General features: G+C 36.5%; 2 protein-coding genes across 4 annotated transcripts in view; both read left to right on the top strand.

Moving 5' to 3' along the window:
• The window catches only part of LOC107695907 (ras-related protein Rap-1b-like), a 76,465-nt gene extending 55,241 nt beyond the window's left edge, over positions 1 to 21,224 (top strand). For all 3 annotated transcript variants that reach the window (XM_016496020.1, XM_016496019.1, XM_016496021.1), the window contains 7 exons: positions 821 to 900; positions 7,975 to 8,043; positions 11,800 to 11,856; positions 14,886 to 15,026; positions 16,367 to 16,510; positions 19,035 to 19,150; positions 19,335 to 21,224. In XM_016496020.1, coding sequence (XP_016351506.1) covers positions 844 to 900; positions 7,975 to 8,043; positions 11,800 to 11,856; positions 14,886 to 15,026; positions 16,367 to 16,510; positions 19,035 to 19,121 — 555 coding nt within the window. In that variant the 5' untranslated portion in view covers positions 821 to 843 and the 3' untranslated portion in view covers positions 19,122 to 19,150; positions 19,335 to 21,224. The remainder of the gene's footprint in view (positions 1 to 820; positions 901 to 7,974; positions 8,044 to 11,799; positions 11,857 to 14,885; positions 15,027 to 16,366; positions 16,511 to 19,034; positions 19,151 to 19,334) is intronic.
• Positions 21,225 to 22,061: 837 nt separating this feature from the next.
• Positions 22,062 to 23,559, top strand: part of LOC107695903 (malonyl-CoA-acyl carrier protein transacylase, mitochondrial-like) — a 3,259-nt gene continuing 1,761 nt past the window's right edge. The window contains exons 1-2 of the mRNA XM_016496009.1: positions 22,062 to 22,789; positions 22,908 to 22,995. Coding sequence (XP_016351495.1) covers positions 22,385 to 22,789; positions 22,908 to 22,995 — 493 coding nt within the window. The 5' untranslated portion in view covers positions 22,062 to 22,384. The remainder of the gene's footprint in view (positions 22,790 to 22,907; positions 22,996 to 23,559) is intronic.

The raw sequence follows: 23,559 nt of genomic DNA, 5'->3' as shown, positions 1-23,559 counted from the left end.
AATGACAAAGGTATGACATAGGTATTACAAGGAGAAGGTGACTTTTCAGGACATTACCCCATGTCCCCACTTTTCAAAACGCTTATAAATCACACAGAATGGAGTGTATTGAACATCTGAAATAGCACAAAGTTTCCTGTAAGGGATAGGTTTAGGGGTAGGGTTGGTGTAGGGCAATAGAATATACGGTCTGTACAGTATAAAAACCATTAAGCCTATGGGATGTCCCCACTTTTCACAAAAACAAACCTGTGTGTGTGTGTGTGTGTACATGTTTGTCGTTTATCTGAGATCTCTGTCAACCCCACCACACAGCTCTTGTTCCACTCTCTTCCTGCAAAGAAGGAAATGGCATGAGTGCACAGCTACACGACCTCAAACCAAACACCTTCGTGGGCAACGCACCCTTACGTGTCAGCTGATTGATGATCTTTTTGAGGTGCAAAAGCTGAAGTTGAAACATAATTGTGACGTCAAAGGAAACTTTACATTCCAATTAATGAGTGGGCAGGAGTCTTGCGGGTGCAGTTCAGATTAGATACTCAGCTTTATAGCAATTTCACGCTGGCGGCCTTCTGATAGCTCTGAACTTGAGGGCCGACCACAGGTCTAAATCCCTTTTGTTGCTTGATTGACTGCGGCTCTCAGCTTCAGGTTATGCATGGAAGTGCTACGGTGTACTTTTCATGAACTTTTTGTGTTCAAAGTTTAATAGAAAATCAACTGAATAAAACGGTATTTATTTTTCTTTTGAGTAGCTAAGCTACTTGTATGAAATTCTGGAGGCTTACCTTCTTTTTTTCTCTTGTTTCTTCTACAGGTAGTTAACGGACACACTGCACAATGCGTGAATACAAGTTAGTAGTCCTCGGATCAGGAGGTGTCGGCAAGTCTGCGCTGGTAAGTGGCTGCCAAACATCCCTGCCTCCTTCCTTTATCTCTTTTTCATGCTGTTTGCTTTTCTACATAAACACAACAATTTTCATGTTTGTTTATCTTTCGGAAGCATCTTACAGTCTAGTTCCAGACCACAGATATTATAAGTGGTGCTTGCTGAGGTTTTTCCTTGTGATGGACAAGTGATGCCAATTCAGCAACAAGCATCTCAAATTCAAGTGATTCAGTCTAGGGGTGTCACACTATTAAAGGGATAGTTCACCCAAAAATGAAAATTCTGTCATTAATTACTCACATTCGTGTCATTCCAAACCTGTAAGACCTTCGTTCATCTTCAGAACACAAATTAAGATATTTTTGATGAAATCCGAGAGCTTTCTGACCCTGCATAGACAGCAATGCAACCGAGACGTTCAAGGCCCGAAAAGATAGTAAGGACATCATTAAAATAGTCCATGTGACATCAGTGGTTAAACCTTAATTTTATGAAGCTACGAGAATACTGTTTGTGCGCAAAGAAAAAAACTCTTCCGTGTCAGACTTAGACACGTTCATGAGAGTACCACATAAAGTTCATTTTAACGCAAAGTATTTTAGTCAAGATAATAGTGTAATGAAAATCTAGGTTTCGACATTTAAAGAATAGTTCACCTGACAATTCTGTGATCATTCCAAACATAAAAACTTGGTAAAGTTCATAGAAATAATGTCTTGGTGGTTTTTTTCCCCTCACACTGGAATTCATTGGGGTCCACCGTTGTTTTGGACCCTATTTACTTTTATTGTAACAATTAAAACATTCTCCAAAATATCTACCTTTGTATTCTACAGAAGGAAAGACATGAGAACGACCCTTACATCCCTTTAAACATTATGAATTTGTCTTGCACTTTATGCCAAGTCCATTTTAGGAATCCCCCTCAACATGTATAACAAATTACATCTTATTTCGGGGGAAAAACATACATTGTCTCACTGTAGAGAAACTGGTTTCCCCATCTGAAAGAGTTTCTGCGCTGCTCCGTCCAGCCATGTAGCGTCTCTGGAGAACATCTGTCCCCAATCAGGTCGATAAAGGTTGTGAGAACCAAACTGGCCTGTGGTCGGTTGCGGTGCGCTTTCTGAACCACTCAAACATCACATAGCTGAGTCACAGATACAGTGAAATGACTGTGCCTCAGTGTGTTGGCATTTGCTATTCAGTCAGCATAATATATGTCAGAATAGCATTGCAAAACCACACGTAGTTCGGCAGCTCTTCTAAAATTCAGTGGGTCAGAATGACAAAACCCTGTGGAAAATTTCTGCTGCATGCCATTAGCTTTAAATTTCCACATTTACCCTGGAGTTTAAAAACAGAGCAGTTTCCTCATGAATTATCTCTTATCACTGAGGTCACTGTTTGCTTCCTTAGCTCATTAGCACGCTAGTACTCCGCATGTAATACCGTACGTCCCGCTGACACCACTTTGACCTAGTTTGTTCCATCCCAATGAACTCAAATGGCTCACTCATTGGAGAGCAGCCACAATGGCCCGACCCACTCACTTCAGGGCTCAACAAAGAACCCATTGGCTGTATGTGTGCCACCGGGTGTGAGAACCGTCCGCCTCCATCCTCTTCCCTCTTAGCGAAGACCTCTTTCAGCGTAAAGCACATAGACTTTTATTGTCCATTAACTCTAATTGGAGCACTATGGATGGGTCTAGATGAAATGGCCATGCAGAGTTAATCATGTTGTAAATGCATTCACATTAAGCTCCTGTCCTGCTTCGTGCAAATGGGGAATGAGACAGGTCTGTAAAATCAGATCATTACTGTGTGGGGTTAGCCTGGTGTCCTGTAATGGAACTGTATAGACTGTAACAATGGCTACCCACTTTATAAGTAGCCCTGCAAATCTGCCGAAAAGACAAATACAGGACATTCAAAAGAATATCATTTATTTGAAATGGAAATCTTTTGGACCATTACAAATATATTCACCTTTGATCAATTTAATGCATGCTTCCTAAATAAGTGTTAATTAAACATTTAAATGGTATAGTATACGAACTAACATATGAACTAAAATAGAAAGAATATTTTTTTTAAGAACTTGACACTTGCATTTTAAACTAACTTTTGAATTTCAAATGAATATAACGATAAAGATTTAAATATGACATTTACTTCCAGAACAATACTTTGCTGACTTGTGCACTCTTGAACAGTTCTGCAAATGGAAATATGCAGCCATTAGTGTGATTTAGCTCAGCACTTGTGCGTATGGCTCAATTTACACAGTTACAGGAAGAAACCACACTGTGGTCAGTTGTTAGTAGCTATATGGTAAGTAGTAGGTTTGACATATGGCCCGATAGCATGGATTCACCATGGACTTTGATTTCTGTGGTCTAGTTCAGAGGTTACTCATGAGTTTGTGTGTTCATGCTTGTACTGCACCCTTGACTACAGCAATTAAAATAAAAATGAGTTGGGCTGTTCTCAAACATTGACTCGATCTGTCTGTTTTGAGGAACTGTCGCATCACCAGGCAACACACTGTTAGTTTATCTGTCAGATGAGTTTCGTTAGTCCGGGGGAGTACAAAGAGTCGGACAGGAGCAACAGGGTCAGCTTGAGCTGTAATGATGGATTGCCAGAGCTAACACAGAGAGCCCATCTGCCTGCAGGCAGGAGCGGATCCACTCAGATGCCCGTGGTGCTGCTGACTTCTGTGTGCCTGAGTGAGACCACACATGCTAATGTGTTGTATCCTCATCGATAGCCTAAAAACAAAAGCCACCTTTCACCTCCCATCAGCGCTCTCGAATCTCAGATGCGGTTTTCAAACTGAGTTCAGGGAGCCGCAAGCGGGTGCTAGGCGGTCCGTGGATCATTTGAGAGAAAAGAAAAATATTTTACAAAATAATTTTTCTGGGCTATTAGAGTTAACGTGCCAACTTAAGGCATTCAAAAGGCATTCATAACATTCAAAAGTTTGAGATTAGTAAGATTTTTTTTAAAAACCTTTTTCCATCAAGGATGCATTAAATTGATCAAAAATGATAGTAAAGACATGTAATGGTGCAAAATAGTTCTTTTGAACTTTCTGATAATCATAATCCTAAAAAAGGACTACGGTTTCTATAAAAGTATGTTTTTAACATTGATAAGAAGAAATTGAGCAACAAATCAGCATATTAGAATGATTTCTGAAGGATCATGCGTCACTGAAGACTGGAGTAATGATGCTGAAAATTCAGCTTTGACATCACAGGAATTAATTCCATTTTAAAATATATTAAAATAGAAAAGAGTTGTTTTAAACTAATAATATTTCACAATATGTCTATTTTTACTTTGTTTTTGATCAAATAAATGAGTGAAAGAAACTACAAAAAAAAAAACAGCAACAACATCTTACTGGATGGTAGTGTATTTAACAATTATTTTTAACAATACATTTTTTTAGTTGGTTTTACAAATAGATCTGAATTAAATTGAAAGTGTCCTTAATGTTATGTTTATATATCTAAAATTACTCTAACAGTGACTAGAAAGTAATTTAAGACACAGTAAATATTCCCAGGTAATATTTTTAATAATTTCCTTGGACAATGACCGTGTAAAAGGATTGTTTTCTTTGCAATAATAATAATAATTAGTTTAATAATAATTATTCAACAAAATGCAGTCACTGTAGTATCAAACATATTATTTTTCTTACATACTATGTATGAGTATTTACACATACATATAAATATATATTAATGTGTATATATAGCTACCCTCTTTTTTTGCAAGATAATAAAATGTCCCGTACTTTTTCAAGGACTTACGGCAATACCCAAATGAATAGTGTAATGCAATAATAAACTCTTTCTGTTTATTAATTGTAACAGAAGAGCTTTTTTTAATATAAACATGACCTTTACTAATCCTTTGATACCCATCATCTCCACAATATTTGTTGCTTTCACTTGAAGTGGCTGCTGGGATATCAGCATGCTGAGCGTGCCTGTGTGCATTTGATCTAATCGCTGAGAGCAGAGCAATGCACACACACAGACACACTTCTCTCCTTCACACATCCTCACTGCTCTTTGTTGGAACATTGTAATCAGTGGCCTCCATTGAATTTACATGCCTTGTTTCCACACCTCTCTTCCCATATATGGATTATTTTTAGCCTTCTTTCTGTGTGTGTGTGTGTGTGTGTGCGTGTGTCTGTGTGTGTAGGTGTGGAGTAGGTCGTAGTTCAGAGCTACTGTATGGAACAGTGCCAGAAAGTGTGTGTGTGCATTAGAGAGGCACTAGTGTAAACCAGCCAGAACAGAGCTGCAGGATAAAAGACGTTCAGAGCATATGTGCCAGCTGACACTCGTGCACATGGTATGGTCTGTCTCAAGCACATCAGTTGAACTCTGCTGCATCAACACACATCACCTCTCCAGGGTCGCTCACAAACCCCGGGCGTCCTCAGCGCTGACTTCCAACAGGCACAGATGCACAATGCGGCCCAGCGACAGCCTTGAGATGCATAGGGCTGATGAAGTGCGAGGAATACAATGGGAATAGCAGAAGATGGTTCACTGCATATGCAGAGATATCATAATAACTGCCACTGGAATTCTCATATTGAATCCTCGGTTTGCAAAAAACATTCTTTGTGGTTTTATAGCCAAGTAGAGAACTAGTGAAGCGACATACACTTGAGTAAAGAGGACATGGTGTGTTTCCACTTGCAGACATCTCTCTCTGCCATTCACTACTGAGACATGCTTGCACTGTAATGAAAATTGTTACCATTTCCTTTTTTCACTACTTTTTAAAATGTGAAAAGTATTTTTAATTTTTATGTGTCTACTTTTTACATTCATTCAATCGTTCATTGACATACCACATGATATTTTAAATCCGGAACTATCATTTCCATGTTTTAAGAGACTTGTTGACATATTGAGGCCATTCAGGGGTCTTCTGTATGATTTAATTTCATGTTTAGTATTTTTTTTTTAAACATGCATCTGCATGCTGGTTGCACTACATGACCTTGATATTGCAATCAAATGTTTTTTCAAATATTAATAAGCACTGAAACCATTGTTTTTGTAAGAATTAGTAATAAAATGTGCTAAACTACTACATTTTTCTTATCAATAAAAATATAAATTAATGGTGTTTTAATTGTATTTTCATCATAAGGACAGTTGTCAGCTTTTTTTATATTTATGCCCCCCCCCCCCAATAAAAATTCAGAAATTAAAGGCATTCTCATCCTGTAAAAGGTGTATTCAGGTCATTGTATGCATATGTGTTTTTAAAGTGACGTGAAGTGACATGTGGCCAAGTATGGTGACCCATACTCGGAATTAGTGCTCTGCATTTATCCCATCCAAAGTGCGCACACACGCAGCAGTGAACACACACACACCGTGAACACACACCCGGAGCAGTGGGCAGCCATTTTTGCTGGGGCGCCCAGGGAGCAGTTGGGGGTTCGGTGCCTTGCTCAAAGGCACCTCAGTCGTGGTATTGAAGGTGGAAGAGAGCGCTGTACATTCACTCCCCCCACCTACAATCCCTGCCGGTACGAGACTCGAACCCGCAACCTTGGGTTACGAGTCCGACTCTCTAACCATTAGGCCACGACTTATTATGTATGCATTTGTAACATGCATTTATTTATTTGTCTCACTTTATTTTAAGGTCCAATTCTTGCCATTAACAAACCATTAACTAAAACTTTTACCTCAAACTTCTAATTTGCTGCTTATTAATAGTTAGTAAGGTAGTTATTAGGATGTAGGAGTTAACACTTTAGTATAGAGACCATTTTCACTATTAACTAGTTGCTTATTAGCATGCCTATTATTAACATATTGGCTTTTTATTAAAACTTATTAGCACATTTTCTCTACACCCCTAATCCCTAAATTTAACCACTACTTAAATTTATTAATTTATCTTTTTACTTATTTTTGCAGTGAATCAATAGATCCAGACACACATGCACACAAAATGAACGTCTCGACAGAATATGCATTATGGATGAACTATCCTTTTAAGATCCTCTCTAATCTTTTCTATTAACTAGTCTCATCTCAATGAATTTTTTACGAAAGACAGCGTTAGCTGCCTGTAATTTCACAGCACACAGGCACTAATCTAAATTCATGATTATTTCTTCACTCATCAAGGCTCTTCTTTATTTAGCTTGGTTCTTTTTATTCACACTAAGGCATTAGGTAAACAGATGATCTCTCGTTCACCAGGACAAAGCCTGCTGTATGTGACGAGCGCTCATGCAATGAGATCACTCATACCTCGTGGCTGACATCACCTGCCTTTGCTCAGTTTCTTTCTCCCTATCAGTCTCTTCCTCTCCCTCCCATCAGGCCGTTGTCTTCCTCCCACAGTTGATCAGCATCTTAATGGTTTTCTGTTGTTTATGCCTGTCCAAACAGAGCTCTCATTAATGGATCTAGGCTGGTGAAGTGCGAATCAAAAAGGATGATCAAAGGTCACCCGAACTATGGAGGCCCTGAAGCCTCCGCACCTGAGGGCAGCATCACATGATTTTCATATTCTCCACCACCCCTGCACTTCCTGTGAAGTCACTGCAGAGCCGATCGCCTTTAATTCGGTCTTTTGTTTCAACACGATTGTTGTTCAACCTCCTGCAATTTAATTCCATCTATAAATCTTTTTATATTTACGACGGTAGTTAATTGCTAGGTAACTGGTATCCCGGCAACATCGAAATGCTTTCTGATCTTTGACCAGCGAGTGCAGGTTTCACTCTGGTCTTTTTCTATGTGAAGTGGCCATTGGCCTTTTCATTTGAGCACCTATGTGGTTTTCAGAGCAAGGAGAGCGATAATGGCACGCAGTGGCTTGTTTGTGCCATAAGCGGACACAAAAATCTCTAAGTCTTGGAGTCTTTAAAATGGAATTCCCCGTCAGCCACTGGAAGTGAAAGTTATTTTGCACTGTGTCAACATTTTCGTGTTTGAGTATCGTAACATTTAATGGACATGTCTTTTTCTCTTTGTCTTTCCCTCTCTTTCTTCCTTCTCTCTCGCTCTCCAGACTGTTCAGTTTGTCCAAGGGATCTTTGTGGAAAAGTATGACCCCACAATAGAAGACTCATACAGAAAGGCAAGTTCTGCATCATTTTTATTGTGCATAAGTTGTCAAACCAATGTCTTTTTAATGTTTTCCAGACTCAAAACCCATTTGATTGTTTTCTTACCTTTTCCTAGCCCAGCACATTCTGTACAGTAACACATAAAATGGACTTATCCAAATATAGTTAGTATATCGTTTTTTTGAAGGAACCATGAAGTAAGCCATACTACTTTTATAATCGAGTGAATTAAATACCTTATATCATTTTTTTGGGACTGAAATAAGTAAAGAAGTAATTAAGACTATGATTAGACATCTCACATTTGCTGCGTCCAGTGTTGGGGAGTAACTAGTTACATGTAATGGAATTATGTAATTTAATTACAAAATAAATGTAATTAATCAGTTACAGCTACTGAGATTAAAAAAATGTGTAATTAAATGACAGTTACTTATGGAAATGTTAACGATTACAACGGGGGTTACATCTGATTTTTTTTCCACACACACACCCACATACAGATTTAATTGATTTTTTTCATAAATTCCATTGACTGCTTTAAAATGAGCAGTCCAATGTTTCAGGAGTTTAGGACACCGAATAGAACACATGCTCATTTTTTATGATTAACTGTTTATTCCAAGGCATTGTTAGATACAAGTGTTTCCTGTCACAGCTATGCAAAGATTTGATTTCAAAAACCGTATCATAGCTATTAAACTATTTCTTGTTATGATTTTAAATCTGTATTTAACCTCAGAATTATCTCAAAGTAAGTCTGATTTTGTGGTGGCTGTGCTTTAAATTAAATTATTATCATCTTAATTCAAGTGATGAAGGATTTTGAAAGTCTGACAGTAATCAGTGTTGAGTACTACTGTAAGATTAACCCTGCCATGTTTGAAAATGATTAACAGTTGAAAGCTTTAGAAATGTAGAAAAGTAATCAAATGTAATGTTACATTACTATAAAGTAATTGAAATAGTTACATTGCTTATTACATTTAAAATAGGGTAACTTGTTATCTGTAACCTGTTACATTTCCAAAGTAACCTTCTCAACACTGGCTATGACTTATCTCACAATATGCAAATGTTTTCTGTTACGACAGAGGGATTTAATATTTCTGAATATGTCTCGGTTTCAGATAAAGTCATTTTATATCCCACAATTGCAACTTTATTTCTTGCAATTGTGACATAATACTCTACTTTGTGACTTTATATCTAGGTGCGGTCACGTTATTGAATTTCTGAAAATTTTCAGAAAAAAAGATCCATTGTCTATTACGATCCATTGACAACTTAAGCCAACTGCAAAACCTATGTGGGAAAATCTTTCACCCTCGCATGAAATTCCCCAATTTTTGTGGGTGAAAAAAATCATTGATTATAGACAGCTTCATTGATTATAATGGGAGCAATTTAGTTTTCATGCAAAGCGCTGCACTATTTGGGTCTGGTGTAACTGTAGGTTGCTTAACAATTTGGAACATAAATATAGAATATATTTTGTATATATTGGTTATTACACATTTGTGGCTGATCCAATTAAATTTTTTGTCTTTTGTTGTTAACTCAAGTGTAAGTTTAAATGGAAACCTTCAGGTATGACCACATTTACCAATGTTCGGCAAATTTTTGTGGGTGAAAAAGAAATGACTTTTTCACCCACAAAAAAATTTAATTGGATCAGCGTAAAATAGTGCAGCGCTTTGCATGAAAACTAAATTGCTCCCATTATGAAAATTTTCAGAAAAAAAGATCCATTGTCTATTACGATCCATTGACAACTTAAGCCAACTGCAAAACCTATGTGGGAAAATCTTTCACCCTCGCATGAAATTCCCCAATTTTTGTGGGTGAAAAAAATCATTGATTATAGACAGCTTCATTGATTATAATGGGAGCAATTTAGTTTTCATGCAAAGCGCTGCACTATTTGGGTCTGGTGTAACTGTAGGTTGCTTAACAATTTGGAACATAAATATAGAATATATTTTGTATATATTGGTTATTACACATTTGTGGCTGATCCAATTAAATTTTTTGTCTTTTGTTGTTAACTCAAGTGTAAGTTTAAATGGAAACCTTCAGGTATGACCACATTTACCAATGTTCGGCAAATTTTTGTGGGTGAAAAAGAAATGACTTTTTCACCCACAAAAACCTACAGTTACACCAGACCCAAATAGTGCAGCGCTTTGCATGAAAACTAAATTGCTCCCATTATAATCAATGAAGCTGTCTACAATCAATGAACTGTAAATGCCCATCTGTGACACAGTTTGCTGACTATAATATAAATTTCTGCTTATGTCAGATTTTTTCCAATTGCAATGCAGGTATATCATGACAGAATCTCCTATCAGTTGACACATTTCTACAGGATGTACCCCGTCCTGCCCTAGTAACACACATCAAAGAAAACACTGTGTGTGTGTGTGTGTGTGTGTGTGTGTGTGTGTGTGTGTGTGTGTGTGGGATGTCTCATCGACCCTGCGCTCAGACTGCTGTGTTCGATGATGTTTATATTTTAATGGCCTCTGTCCCAAGGCCTTGAGACAAAGGCTGTGTCTAAAAATGAACCTTCACTCAAACAGTAAAAGGAAGTCCCATCTTGACCAGCACCTCCCTTCCTCGCTGTTGCTTACGCTGCTGTCCCATGGGCACTTCCTGTAGCCGAGGCTTACCGGCGTTGACGTACAGTACCACATTTTATTAGTGTTGATTTTATTCCTTGTGTATACAGAGACACTAAATATATTTGTGACCCTGGACCACAAAACCAGTCATAAGGGTCAATTTCTCGAAATTGAGATTTATACATCATATGAAAGCTGAATAAATAAGCTTTCCTTTGATGTATGGTTTGTTAGGATAGGACAATATTTGGCTGAGATACAACTATTTGAAAATCTGGAATCTGAGGGTGCAAAAAAATCAAAATACTGAGAAAATCACCTTTAAAATTGTCCCAAAATAAGTTCTTAGCAATGCATATTACTAATCAAAAATTTAGTTTTGATATATTTACGGTAGGACATTTACAAAATATCTTCATGGAACATGATCTTTACTTAATATCCTAATGATTTTTGGCATAAAAGAAAAGTCGATAATTTTGACCCACACAATGTTTTTTTGGCTATTGCTAAATAATATACCCCAGCGACTTAAGACTGGTTTTGTGGTCCAGGGTCACATTTGATAATTTTTAAATGCTAAAGTTGCACTTAATATTGAATTTCACTTAAAATATAATTTTTATTACATTCAATGATAAAATAGCAACACAGTGTTTATAAATAATTTAAAGCATAGTGGATATGTGAAGTCGGTTCAACTACAAAACTATGAACAGGTTTCTCAACCAGAAAGTGACTTTTGTCTTAAATTAGAAAAAAATAACTATTTAACATTGTTTTACAATTTGAAACACACACACGTTTCAATTAATCTAATTAATTTATTTACATTTTTTAAATGCTGCTTATGTGTCCAAATACTTACTGGGTCCCACTGTTTACAAACTGGAGAACCAGATTATAATAATTACTATTATTACTAATTATATATTTTTTTATAATTACTGTAGATTAAAATCAGATCAGGAAAAATATGAAAAAAGGCAAACTATTTTGATATTTAAATGATGTCACAAAAATGAAGGTAAAATGGTGTTGCAATCTGAAAGTGTTATAGTCTTTGTGTGTACTAATCCCCCATAAAGGTTGTTTTTTGATGCCAGTCAGTTTGTTGTTGATTTTCTGTTGTCTTTGCAGCAAGTGGAGGTGGATGGACAGCAGTGTATGTTGGAAATTCTGGATACTGCCGGCACGGTAAGACAGTTTGTGCTGTTGTGACAGTTACATGCATCTATGTATTTTAAAGAGTTAATGATTTTTCAATTCAGTCATACTGTTACATGCAACTGGTGTTTAAATGTCCTTTGACGTCACAGCCAAGATAAAATCTTGTATGGTAGCTGCCAGTATCAGTGTACAGTAAGTCATCCGTGTTGACTTTTAACAAACAACCTGGAGATTAAATGATGGTTTGAAATCAATGGGATTAAAACCTTAGAAGAAACAAATCAGACATTTAAAAAAACATTTCTAAATCAGATTTTTGTTGTTGTTGTTGAACATTTCTCACAATGTAAGTCAATCACATTTGTGAGCTGGTGCTGATTGACTGTAGCACAACTAAATGTGTTACATTTGCCTCCGGTCTGTGATAAATAAGTGTGTACATGTGCATCCTCGTGGTCATCCTCGTCTCATACAGGTGCAGAAGGTTAGAGAGCAATTTCGTTCCCTATGGGGGATAAGGACATCTTTCCAGTTCTGCAAGCCCCTGTTTTACAACTCTGAGTTGTAGTGACAGATGGTGAATGTTGTCCTTGGGCTCTCTGCCCCAGAATGGAGCCACGGTCAAATGAAACCGAGCCAAAGAAGCTGAGAATATTCCTGTCAGAGATGTGAACTACAAATTGGCTTCAGTTTTTGTACAGTAGGACTGGCACTTGCTCTGAAATGGTCAAAGTATTATTCAATCTAGTGCTAGTTGCAAAAAAGGAGACTCCAGAACATAATCTTAATTGAAATTGGGTGAGTTGAAACCACAAAGTCAATGACTTGTGAACAGAATGACTTTAAACTACAAACTTTAAACAATAACTGTTAAAGTCAGTCTGCAAATGGCATAAGGCATAGTTAAAATGAACATTCTGGCGTCATTTACTCGCCTTCATGTTGTTCTGAGCCTATATGACTTGGAACACAAAAGATGTTTTGGTAATTGTTTATGCTGCTCTTTTCCTTGTAATGAAAGTAAATTATAGCCAGCAGCTATCAAGCTCCAAAAATTATAAAAAAAAAAAAACATTCTTAAAATATCTTCTTGGAAGAAAGAAAGTCTATACAATTCTTTGAGTTTGTTTGTGTGGATTTCTCCCCCACAAATCCCGAGCTCATGCCCACTCACTAGCACATTTAATGAGACACTGTTGTGTCCTCTGGAGAGAAAAAAGATCATTATTCTCATCTATAGCCTTCCTTTACTAGACATATTACACGTTACCTTTGACAACCATCTTCATTCTCCATGGCTTTTAGAAGCACACTGACCCAGAGGAAACAAAGCTGTGGAGCTATTGATGTGTCTCTGGCCTTATTAGCCTTATCAGGTCACTTCATGTTCAGCTCATACAGGACAAGAACTGTCTATCTGAGCCATCTGAGCTACCGGAGTTCATTCAGAACCGCAGTGTGTAAAAAAAAAAAAAGTGAAATATTGCAATTTTAAATAACTGTTTTTTATATTTGAAGGTGAGACACTACAGGCAAAAATGCTGTTAAATTTAAATGCACGGTTTAATTTTGAGGCTTTGTGCAAAAAATTAAGTGTTTTTTTTCAGACTAGTGGAAAGAAAACATCCGAAATACATTTTTAAGTGTTTCTTTCATAGCACTTTTTCTGTTTGTATGAGACTTTTTCTCCTGCACTGAGCCAAATATCTCTGCTTCAATAATACTGACATATAAAAAAAAAAAAGTGAAATATTGCAATTTTAAATAACTGTTTTTTATATTTGAAGGTGAGACACTACAGGCAAAAATGCTGTTTTTAAATGCACGGTTTAATTTTGAGGCTTTGTGCAAAAAATGAAGTGTTTTTTTCAGACTAGTGGAAAGAAAACATCCAAAATACATTTTTAAGTGTTTCTTTCATAGCACTTTTTCTGTTTGTATGAGACTTTTTCTCCTGCACTGAGCCAAATATCTCTGCTTCAATAATACTGACATATAGCATATTCTGAAGGTTTTTACAGAGGGGTTTGTTCATGCGTAATTTGCCTGGTTTTATACAACATTTTATTCCTTATAAACTGTGAAAATGTATTTTCCCCCTGGCTGTTGACAGTATTTTCTGATTTATAGAGTGATAAAAAGAGCTATCCAATATCACCTCTGTAAAATGAAACAATCATTTTCAACCTGGCTTTATCCAATATTAAGATTTTTGTTCTAGAAATGTATGTTAATTAGTGCATATTTAATTATATAATGCCTCATTTGCACATTTAAACATAACATTGTAGAAAACTTGTAATACAAACATGTTTGTAATTATTAATGTAATCAGTCAGCTAACTATGGTGATATCTATTAGTTATTATTTTTTACCCTTAATATATGTAATTTATTCCTGTGATGGCAAAGCTGAATTTTCAGCAGCCAGTCTTCAGTGTCACTTGATCCTTCAGAATTCATTCTATTATGCTGGTTTGTTGCTAATAATATTTATTATCTTTATCAATATTGAAAACAGTTGTGCTGCTTAATGTTTTTGTGGAAAATGTTCTTTGATAAATAGAAATTTCAAAAGAACTGTATTTGAAATGGAATTATTTTGTAATATTATAAATGTCTTTGCGGTTGCTCTTGAGTTTTTGCTAAATACAAATATTAAAGTAAATGTGACCTCAAACTTTTGAATGGAAGTTCCATCTGGTGTTTACAGGTTAAATGCAGATGGAACACATTTATTTAAAATCAAATGACCATTTAAAGTCTCATCATATTTGTGCTTTTGGTATTTTTTTACATTGCTTCAGTTATAATTTAGTTATATAATAACTACAATAAACCAGTATATATATAAAGCACAATATGTTGGTATCGTATAGGTTATTTCATATTTGGACAGTGTTACTTACAAAAAAAAAACTGCTCTGTACTCACTATGAATATTTTGAAGTGTTTTAGAGATTTTTTTCAATTTTGTCTGTCAGTACCTCAACTCCTCAATACACTATCTGAACACTTCTCCTCCTCACTTCACCTCCTCTTTCTCTCCCACTCAGGAACAATTCACAGCCATGAGGGACCTGTACATGAAGAACGGCCAGGGCTTTGCACTAGTATACTCCATAACAGCACAGTCCACCTTCAACGACCTGCAGGACTTGAGAGAACAGATTCTACGGGTCAAAGACACGGATGATGTGAGTCTTGTCCAGCTCTCCATTTCATCTCCAGAAACTCAACCTCAGTGTCTGCTGCCCTGCCTTTAACTTTCATCTCACCCTGTGCTTTGATAGTTTCAGTACCAGTATCTGCTTTTTCACACCCACCCTGAGCCCTCATGCCTGCCATCGCCAGTGAGGGTGACCTTTTGGCTGTGAAGAGGCTCGTCTTCCCTTCTTGTACACCTCTCTCTATTTGACAGTTCTGGTTGGGCAAGCAAAAAATTTGCTAGCTGAGTTTACTTTGATTGCTTTCCGGTTTATCGCAATTCCAGAAATGTTATCGCTGGAGGTCGCTAATAGGCATAATGATAATGTTTGTTTTTTTTGTTTTTCTGAAACTAACATGACTACAAATAGTACATTGCCACTACGTTTTTAAAAGATTGCATGAATCATACTCGCTGACAATCAACAACTTTCAGTGAAAATGATTGACTTCCTATTGCAAAAATAACTATGTGTGAACGTCCCTTAAGATATAGTGTCTTTTGTCACAAAGTCGGACTAGGCTTGGATTGAATCGCGGCCAAGTTTGTTAGGAGGAAAAAAAAATCCGTGTGAAAGGTGTGTGTGTGTAAGAACTCATTCTAAACGGTTTCTGAGAAAGATGTTAGTGTGACGACCTCAGTTGACCTGCGCTATTTCTGTCCACTTCTTCAGCTCAGCTGATTTAACACAGGACCTTTCGGTTATTAATTCTGCCTGGGCTACTTGCTTTTTTTATCATTTACACAATATGTCAACTTTCTTGTTGCTTTGAAAGTATCTGCTGAAATCAAATGTAAATGCTTTGTCTCATAGTTTCACTTCTGTTATTATATCTGGACTGTCTCTCAGTTGAAAAACTGAGAGTTGTGTGGGGGTTTTTAGCTGCGTTTGTCGTGTTGTATGCAAATAGGAATGCACCTAAAGCCTCGAAATGACCAAAGGGGTTTCAGCTATCTCTTTTTTTCCCTCTCTTTTTCCATCTTTTGCAGTATCTTTTTCAATTAAGGAAATACAACAGCTGTTGCAAACTGCGGCCCCTTAAGAATGATTTCTGCTAATATAGCAACACAGTTTCTGCTAATGCCTCTAAATAGCTCCTTGGATGAAAAACAAATAGAGAAGTAGGAAATGATGACCATGTAAACTTATATTTGAACTGTTTTTGTGTGTGAAATGTGTGCTGAAAATGCAAATGAATTGTCACTTCTTCTCAAAAAGACATTCACTTTTTTTGTTCTAATCCCTAAACCATTGTATTATCACTTGATTTCTTGATCCTTACATGACTCATTTAAATCTGAAAACTCAGTCGAAGTGTTTCTTTTCAGGTGCCAATGATCCTGGTGGGTAATAAGTGTGATCTGGAAGACGAGAGGGTGGTCGGGAAGGAACAAGGCCAGAATCTCGCCCGTCAGTGGAACAGCTGTGCTTTCCTGGAGTCCTCTGCAAAGTCCAAGATTAACGTCAATGAGGTGAGAATGACTTACAGATGGAAAATAAGGCCTCTTTTTACCCATTATGTTATAAAAAGTCACATATTTCATGTTAAAGCAGAGTTTTTACAATGTAAGACCTTATTGAAGGATTTATTTATTCGAATACATGGTAACACTTTAGTAGGGAGGGACCAATTCTCACATTTAACTAGTTGCTTATTAGCATGCATATTAACAACATATTGGCTGTTTATTAGTACTATAAAGCACATATTCTGCATGACCATATTCTACATCCCTAATCCTACTCAATACCTAAACTTAACAGCTACCTTAGTAACTGTTAATAAGCAGCAAATTAGGAGTTTATTGAGGCAAAAGTCGTAGTTAATGGCAAGAATTGGACCTAAAAAAAAAAGTGACCGAATACATGGCTACTTTTTAATTGACGCCAATAGAGAATGTTTGTAAATGGTGTAGCTGAACAAAATGGTGTAGAAACTATTTTTGATTTTTATATATCACTAAGGAAAATTCTTGGAAATGAATTAAACGTGACATTTTTGTCACATTTTGAACTTTCTTGTAAAACATACTTCAATCTTTGTTTTTATTACATCTTCAAAAAATACTTTTTTATATTGTATGGCTTCTACCAGCAGGGGCAGTTTTTTATACTAAAATATAAAATAATTTCTGTACAAACTAACATTTGTATAAAAAAATCTATAACTCCCTCCTAAAATATATTTTTTTTAATTAAAATTAAGTGTAATTTATAATTATAATGTAATGTGAAATGTATATATATATATATATATATATTAGTTTATTTATTTATTTATTTATTGTTACCTTGATCACTGAACACACAGATCTGTTTTTCTTACTGTAAACCGTTTACCACAGAATACTCATATATAAGCTTTTCCATTATTGTTGTCTTAATATTTGAAATATTTAAATCTGGGAATTGAGAGGTGAATCTAAAAGGGTGTTTTTAATCTTAGGTAAAGCTTCATTCAGTAGGCTGTGTATGGGCATGATCTTTTGCCCAGTCTTTTCAGTTGGGCTCCGGCTTCGGTTGTCTTCTGACATGCCTGTGCTGGCGTCACCATGGAGCTGCTCTTCTCTGCTGAGGTCTCAGAACAGTGTCATTGTCAGCTAGTGATATCTCTCCTTGAAAGCGTAGTCACACATTAGCAAAGCAGGCAGTCAGCTGCAACGCTCGGACACAGAGCATCCTTTTGTGAGCAACATGACTCTGCCTACGTGACATAGAGCTGCTTTGAGTTCAGTCAGTTAAAAAATCCAGTTGGTTATAGCGGTATGGCAGTGTGTAAGGAGAACCGAGTGAACACAGAGTTATATGAAACCCCTGTGCTGGTCTGGAGTCAGTCCTGTAGTTTATGAGAGGTTACTGGAGGGCAGAAGGGGATGATTTGAAGTCTTCAGCTTTTTTTTTTATCCCGCTTGGGCGTTGCTCCAGGATTATTAATTTACTTGTGTCAAAGCACAGACCTGCATCATCATTAAAGTCTCAGACTCTCCCGTAAGCGAAATCCAGATACCGATTTAATGGATCTTCGGTTGGAACTCTCTCAATAAGATAATGAGGAACTTCAGGTGCGAGTGACCACAGTCAAAGCGATTCATCACTTTCAGTTAATGCAGCCAGAGCGATTTACTTTTCACAAGCTTTCATGTTTCTTCTCCATCACAAGTTACAACAGGCGCCTTTTCTCATTTTTGAAGCCCAAAATGACTAAAAATCCACTAATAATCAGTATAGGAGAGTTAAAAGCAGAAAGAAAAAAAAAAAGACATTTCTTTAGCACATTCCAGATGGGTTGTTGTTTAACAACGGTTGATACTGCTTTGTTTGAAACAGCTTTCACTGGTGGATCAAAATACATTTTCAACAAAAAAAAATATATATTTTTGAGTTAATTGTATAAAAGTTGAGTTTTTATGGACAAAACCATGCCAAAATCCGATTAGACAGGAAATTACAGGATTAGAAAGGAAATTTGGTGTTGGCAGGGCGCTCTCTCTCTCTCTGACATTGAATTGCATCTGTATCTTTTTGTTTATCAGCTTTCCATTCAATGAATGAAAGAAAAAAGCCATTTATTGATTCGAAGGGGTTTAGGCAAGTCCATTTGCTCTGTTAGTCTGCAGTTTGCTGCTTTGTGCTGATTGTCAACACCTTTTAGTAAGGTGCATCCTGTACTTCTGAATTTGTTTATCTGGCATTACTGAGATCATCTGTTGTTATGTATAGCAAAGAATGGATTATGAGCTTATCCTTCTCAACTCACATCCCAAATCTGCCTCTCTACACAACACATGGTAGCAGAGATCTTATTACAAATCCTGCTATATTACCAGTGTTGTTTAACGTCAGTAGCAAACATGCCGTGTTGTTTCTGTCTGCTACAATAGCTTATCTCTGGTCATTGTGTAAAAGCTAACACAATGTCTGACAAACACATCTAGTCTGATGGCACATGTATGTATTCACTGAGAAATGCTTTTGTGTGTGTGTGTGTCTATGCAGATCTTCTATGACCTGGTCCGGCAAATCAACAGGAAAACTCCAGTACCTGGAAAGACACGCAAAAAGTCCACCTGCCAGCTGCTCTAATATACAGCTGTTCTTTTGCTCTGAGCCAGGTAGGATCTCAGTTATGTTTGGCTAAGCAGAAATGATTGACAGCTCATCACAATCAATGTTCTAAAGCACCCCCCCCTTTTTAAGATTTAGGTTATAGAAACCGTTGAAAAATGGGTTCTGTTTAGATCTAAAAAATAATTGCACTTTTATTCCACTCTTTTTTTATTTTCTGTCTTCCTGCAGGTCTGATTTACTGCTGTGTCTTTCAGCAGTGCCAGCATTCCGACGTTACTAAAACCTAACATCGAATGGACTTTCCTATGTGGTGATGCCCCTTTAACAAACCAACCAACCAACAACCAATGGATTCAAGGCTACAGTACCATGACAGTTTTTTGCACATAGATAACCATCATCACTTTCCAATGTCGCGAGAAAGATTTTTACATATAAATATATAAATATATATTCTAACTGTATGCAACTGAATAAAACAATTGAATACAGAGCTAGTCAAAAAGAATACAAAAAAATACAGAGCCTACACGCAGTGTTATTGCTAACGGAGACAGCCACGGTTGTAAATGTAAGGCGGGAATGTCTAACCAGGCTGTGCACGTTGCCATGGCAATTACAATGATATTTATAAGCACCACTATTTTAGCCAGAGAGGAGAGGAAGTCCAAAGAGCTCCTATATAAACCATTCGTACAGCTAACTTTCACTCTTTTTTTGTAACTTTGTTTTGCTTTTATTCTAAACATGATTTCTTTATCTTCTGCCTTTTTTCTCTTTTATAAAATTACTAGATTTTTGCTCTATGGAGATGTTATATTCACAACAGCTATTGATGAGTTTTAACCTGTGGATACAGTGATGTACATGTAAAAAGTTCAAAAATATAATTTTTTTTTTCTGTCACTATCATTGTCCTTAGCCTCAGATGTTGCCTTCAAATACGTGTTAAGACCTTTTTGTGTCTTTTTTTTCTTCTTTATTTTTCCTAAGGATTAATTTCCACGATCTTGGGTCCATCTCATATGCCATGCCGGGTTTCTTTGTTTTGTTTACAAAGAACTTTGTACAGCAGGCTTTTTTTCAAAAAGGGGTATTAAAAGAAGCGGTTTGAACGTTTAGTTTTAGTATCTGTCTGAAGCTCATCTTTTGGATGGTCTCATAATAAATAGTCAAATCCCTCTTGACAAAGCTGATCCTGATCAAACGTAGGACATAAATACAGTATATATTTTAAAGAATTGGGGTTTTTAATACACAGGAAAAACTAAATGTACAACAAACTATACTCAAAACATTGCCCTTCTCCCCTTGCTTGCTGATGCATCTGGTGTAAACTGAGGATATGAAAAACAAATATTGGATCCTGTCAGTAAAGAGTGAGGAAAAGATGTCTGTTAGTGACTGTTTCGACTTTGTAATAATAATTTGCCCTGTTTTCTGTCTTCGTTACTGATGGATTAACTGAATGTGGGGGTGTGGGGACTTTGTGTTAAGCAAGAAAAAATTGGAAGAATTGATTAAAAAATTGAAAATAATTAATTTTACATCAAGTGCAATCATAAAGTGTGTTCGTAAAAGAGCCGAATGCGCAGTTGTAGCATTCGATACTGGTCTCTTCAAACATCGAAATGACTCTTTACAGGGTGCAGTATGCGGTATGTACACGTAAGGAATTGTTTATAAATGCTTTGAGGATTTGTACTGTGAAAAGTGAAGAACACGACTCCCAGGGAGTGTCCGAGCAGCAGCGGGCACAGGTTAACATTACGAGTCGTGTGTTGTACCGCAACCAAATGCGTTGATGCTTTTTAGGATTTGAGGGGAGGGGGGGGGGAACCTGAAGAAAATACAAACTTCATGTAAGGACCAGGACTGAGACAGAGGCGCAGTATTTAAAATGCAACATCGTCTGCTTCTGATGGGTTGGGTGGGTGGCCAAGTGTCAACTTAAAAGCCTTAATTAAAAGTGGTGCAATTTTGTATAACCGAGCATCTGTAGTTTAATAAATTGGATTGCCATGCAAGGGCTCCCAAGAAGCCAGTTTTTGCCACTTGAATGTGTTGTGTATTGTTTCAGAATTTTCTGTCAGACCAATAAAAAACAAAACCGTTCAAGTTGCTCTCTACCATGGTGGCACGTTTGCTGCAAAGGTATTCGTATCTGATTAAGACCGAATCAGAAAATGGAGAAAAATGAAGTCTGGTATTTGGTGCGTGAACTAGAAGGAAAAGGAACAGGATGACTGGCATCTTTCACTTCCCAGAAACATAATGGATGGGTTCTGGCAATATAGTTTTGTGCAGACGAAAAATAATGGTCTTGTCTACATGCACTCCAGTGCTTTATCCACTGATGATATGTTTAGATGCCGTCTGTGGTCTAATCTGTGATTTCAGACTTTACATCACTTCAGAATACACCATCATTTAATATAGTGTGTCACTAAAACTTTACAGTTTATTCAAAATAAAAACAAACATTATGTAGCCTACATGGCACAAGATTAGTTAGATATTATTTATTGGCAGACAAATGTAGTTAGCAAAAATTTCAGAGATAGCTAGATAGACAGACAGACAGACACAGAACATTTAAAATTATTGGCTAGAAATATAATTTGACAATTTAGTTTGACAAGTTGACCAGTAAGCATGTCACTATAAATATTTTATTTTAGACTATTTACTTTTCAATCAAATTTAAACAATAAATCGTGAAATTCACAAAACTGCATAAATCTAAAATGTAACCGGCCAATGTAAGATCAAACCATTTTGTCGTCAAACGGATAATGTAATGAGGTTTATAAAAGTATAACATTAAAAAAAAAAAACATTTACATGTGACAACTTGTTCTCCTGACACCTAGCAACGACCTCATTTTTGAAAATATTTCCATATTTTTTTTAACATTGAATGTTAAATGGTATATATAAAAATATAAACGTAGAATTTGACCTCCCTCCACTACAATAGATGGCGCTGTGCTCTTGTAGTTTTCCAAACTACATCTGATACAAAGAAGAAAAATACACACACGACATGTGGGAAACACGATAGCGTTACTTAAGTTTTAATAAGGATTTTGACTTTCTAAACGTTGATTTAATGTAATAAGCATGATATAGCAGAAATACTCAACAGTTCGTGTGACACAAGTGCGCGCTGTCTTTCTGTAAGGCTTCAAAACGAGTGGTTAGCATTTGACCTCCGTTTGCGAGGGTATTCTGAAAAAATTTGTGTTGAATTTAATTTCAACAAAAACGTTTTTATCATGAATCTCAGCGTGACTCGCAAGTGTTATAGTAGAGTTCGTTTGTTTCGGAATAAGGCGGCTGTCTACCATTGCAGAAGACTGTCAGATGTTCCCATCTCCTCTGATGACAGTCAGCCCAGCCCTGAGGAGAAGCCCAGGAGAACACGCAGAGCTCCGGGGAAAGCGTCTGTCCTTCTGTTCCCTGGCCAGGGCAGTCAGTTTGTCGGTATGGGAAAAGGACTCTTGAAGTATGGAAATGTCAAAGAGATGTTTGCTGTAGCTGAGAAGGTGCTTGGCTATGACCTGCTGTCTCTGTGCCTAAATGGACCCGAGAAAGATCTGATGAAGACTGTTCATTGCCAGCCAGCTGTGTTTGTCTGCTCACTGGCTGCCGTGGAAAGACTGAACCATGAAAATCCTGCTGTAAGTTATCCACAAGATCAGTCGACAGCTAATCTATTAGGATTTGCAGTGTCATGCATGTATGATTAATATTGCCCTGGTCAGTATTGATGTTAAACTCATTGACCCCCATCTATAGGCTATTGAGAGCTGTGTGACTGCAGCAGGTTTCAGTGTTGGTGAATTTGCTGCTTTGGTCTTCTCTGGTGCAATGAACTTTGCAGAAGGTAAAGCTTATTAAACATACAAAATTAGCTATTTGAATTGCATTTTTACAAGTGTGTAACATATCCAGATTACATTTGTCCCCAAAATCAAAAGAAATAATATATTTCCATAAAAATGGAATATAAAATAAATATTTCCATATTTTTTAATTTAGCTTTTTATTGTATATTTTATCAAATGTATTTTGCATGAAGTAAAAAATACCTATTTATTTGTATTATTATGACAACTAAGCACATTTTACCCCTACGTTCTCATAATTAGTCAAGATATTTTAGTGTTATTGTTAACTAAACTCTAAAACAGACAATTACAAAGTCGTTTTTGTTAATTGAAGTAAAGCTGACATAAAACATAAATATTAGATGATAAACTTATGCTTAAACGTTTAAATGAAAATGTTGCCTTGGCAACTAACTGAAATAAAATAAGTTGGAATACTAAAATTACTAAAACTAAGACACATATTCATTAAATTAAAGTTAAGGAGAATTAAAAAAGTATCAACATGACAAAAGCACATAACAAAATGGCTAAAACCTTAACCAAAATTATATTTATAT

Source organism: Sinocyclocheilus anshuiensis, unplaced genomic scaffold, assembly GCF_001515605.1.
Source record: "Sinocyclocheilus anshuiensis isolate Anshui unplaced genomic scaffold, SAMN03320099.WGS_v1.1 scaffold538, whole genome shotgun sequence".
In the NCBI taxonomy this organism is placed as follows: Eukaryota; Metazoa; Chordata; class Actinopteri; order Cypriniformes; family Cyprinidae; genus Sinocyclocheilus; species Sinocyclocheilus anshuiensis.
This window is presented reverse-complemented; position numbering and strand designations above follow the sequence as displayed.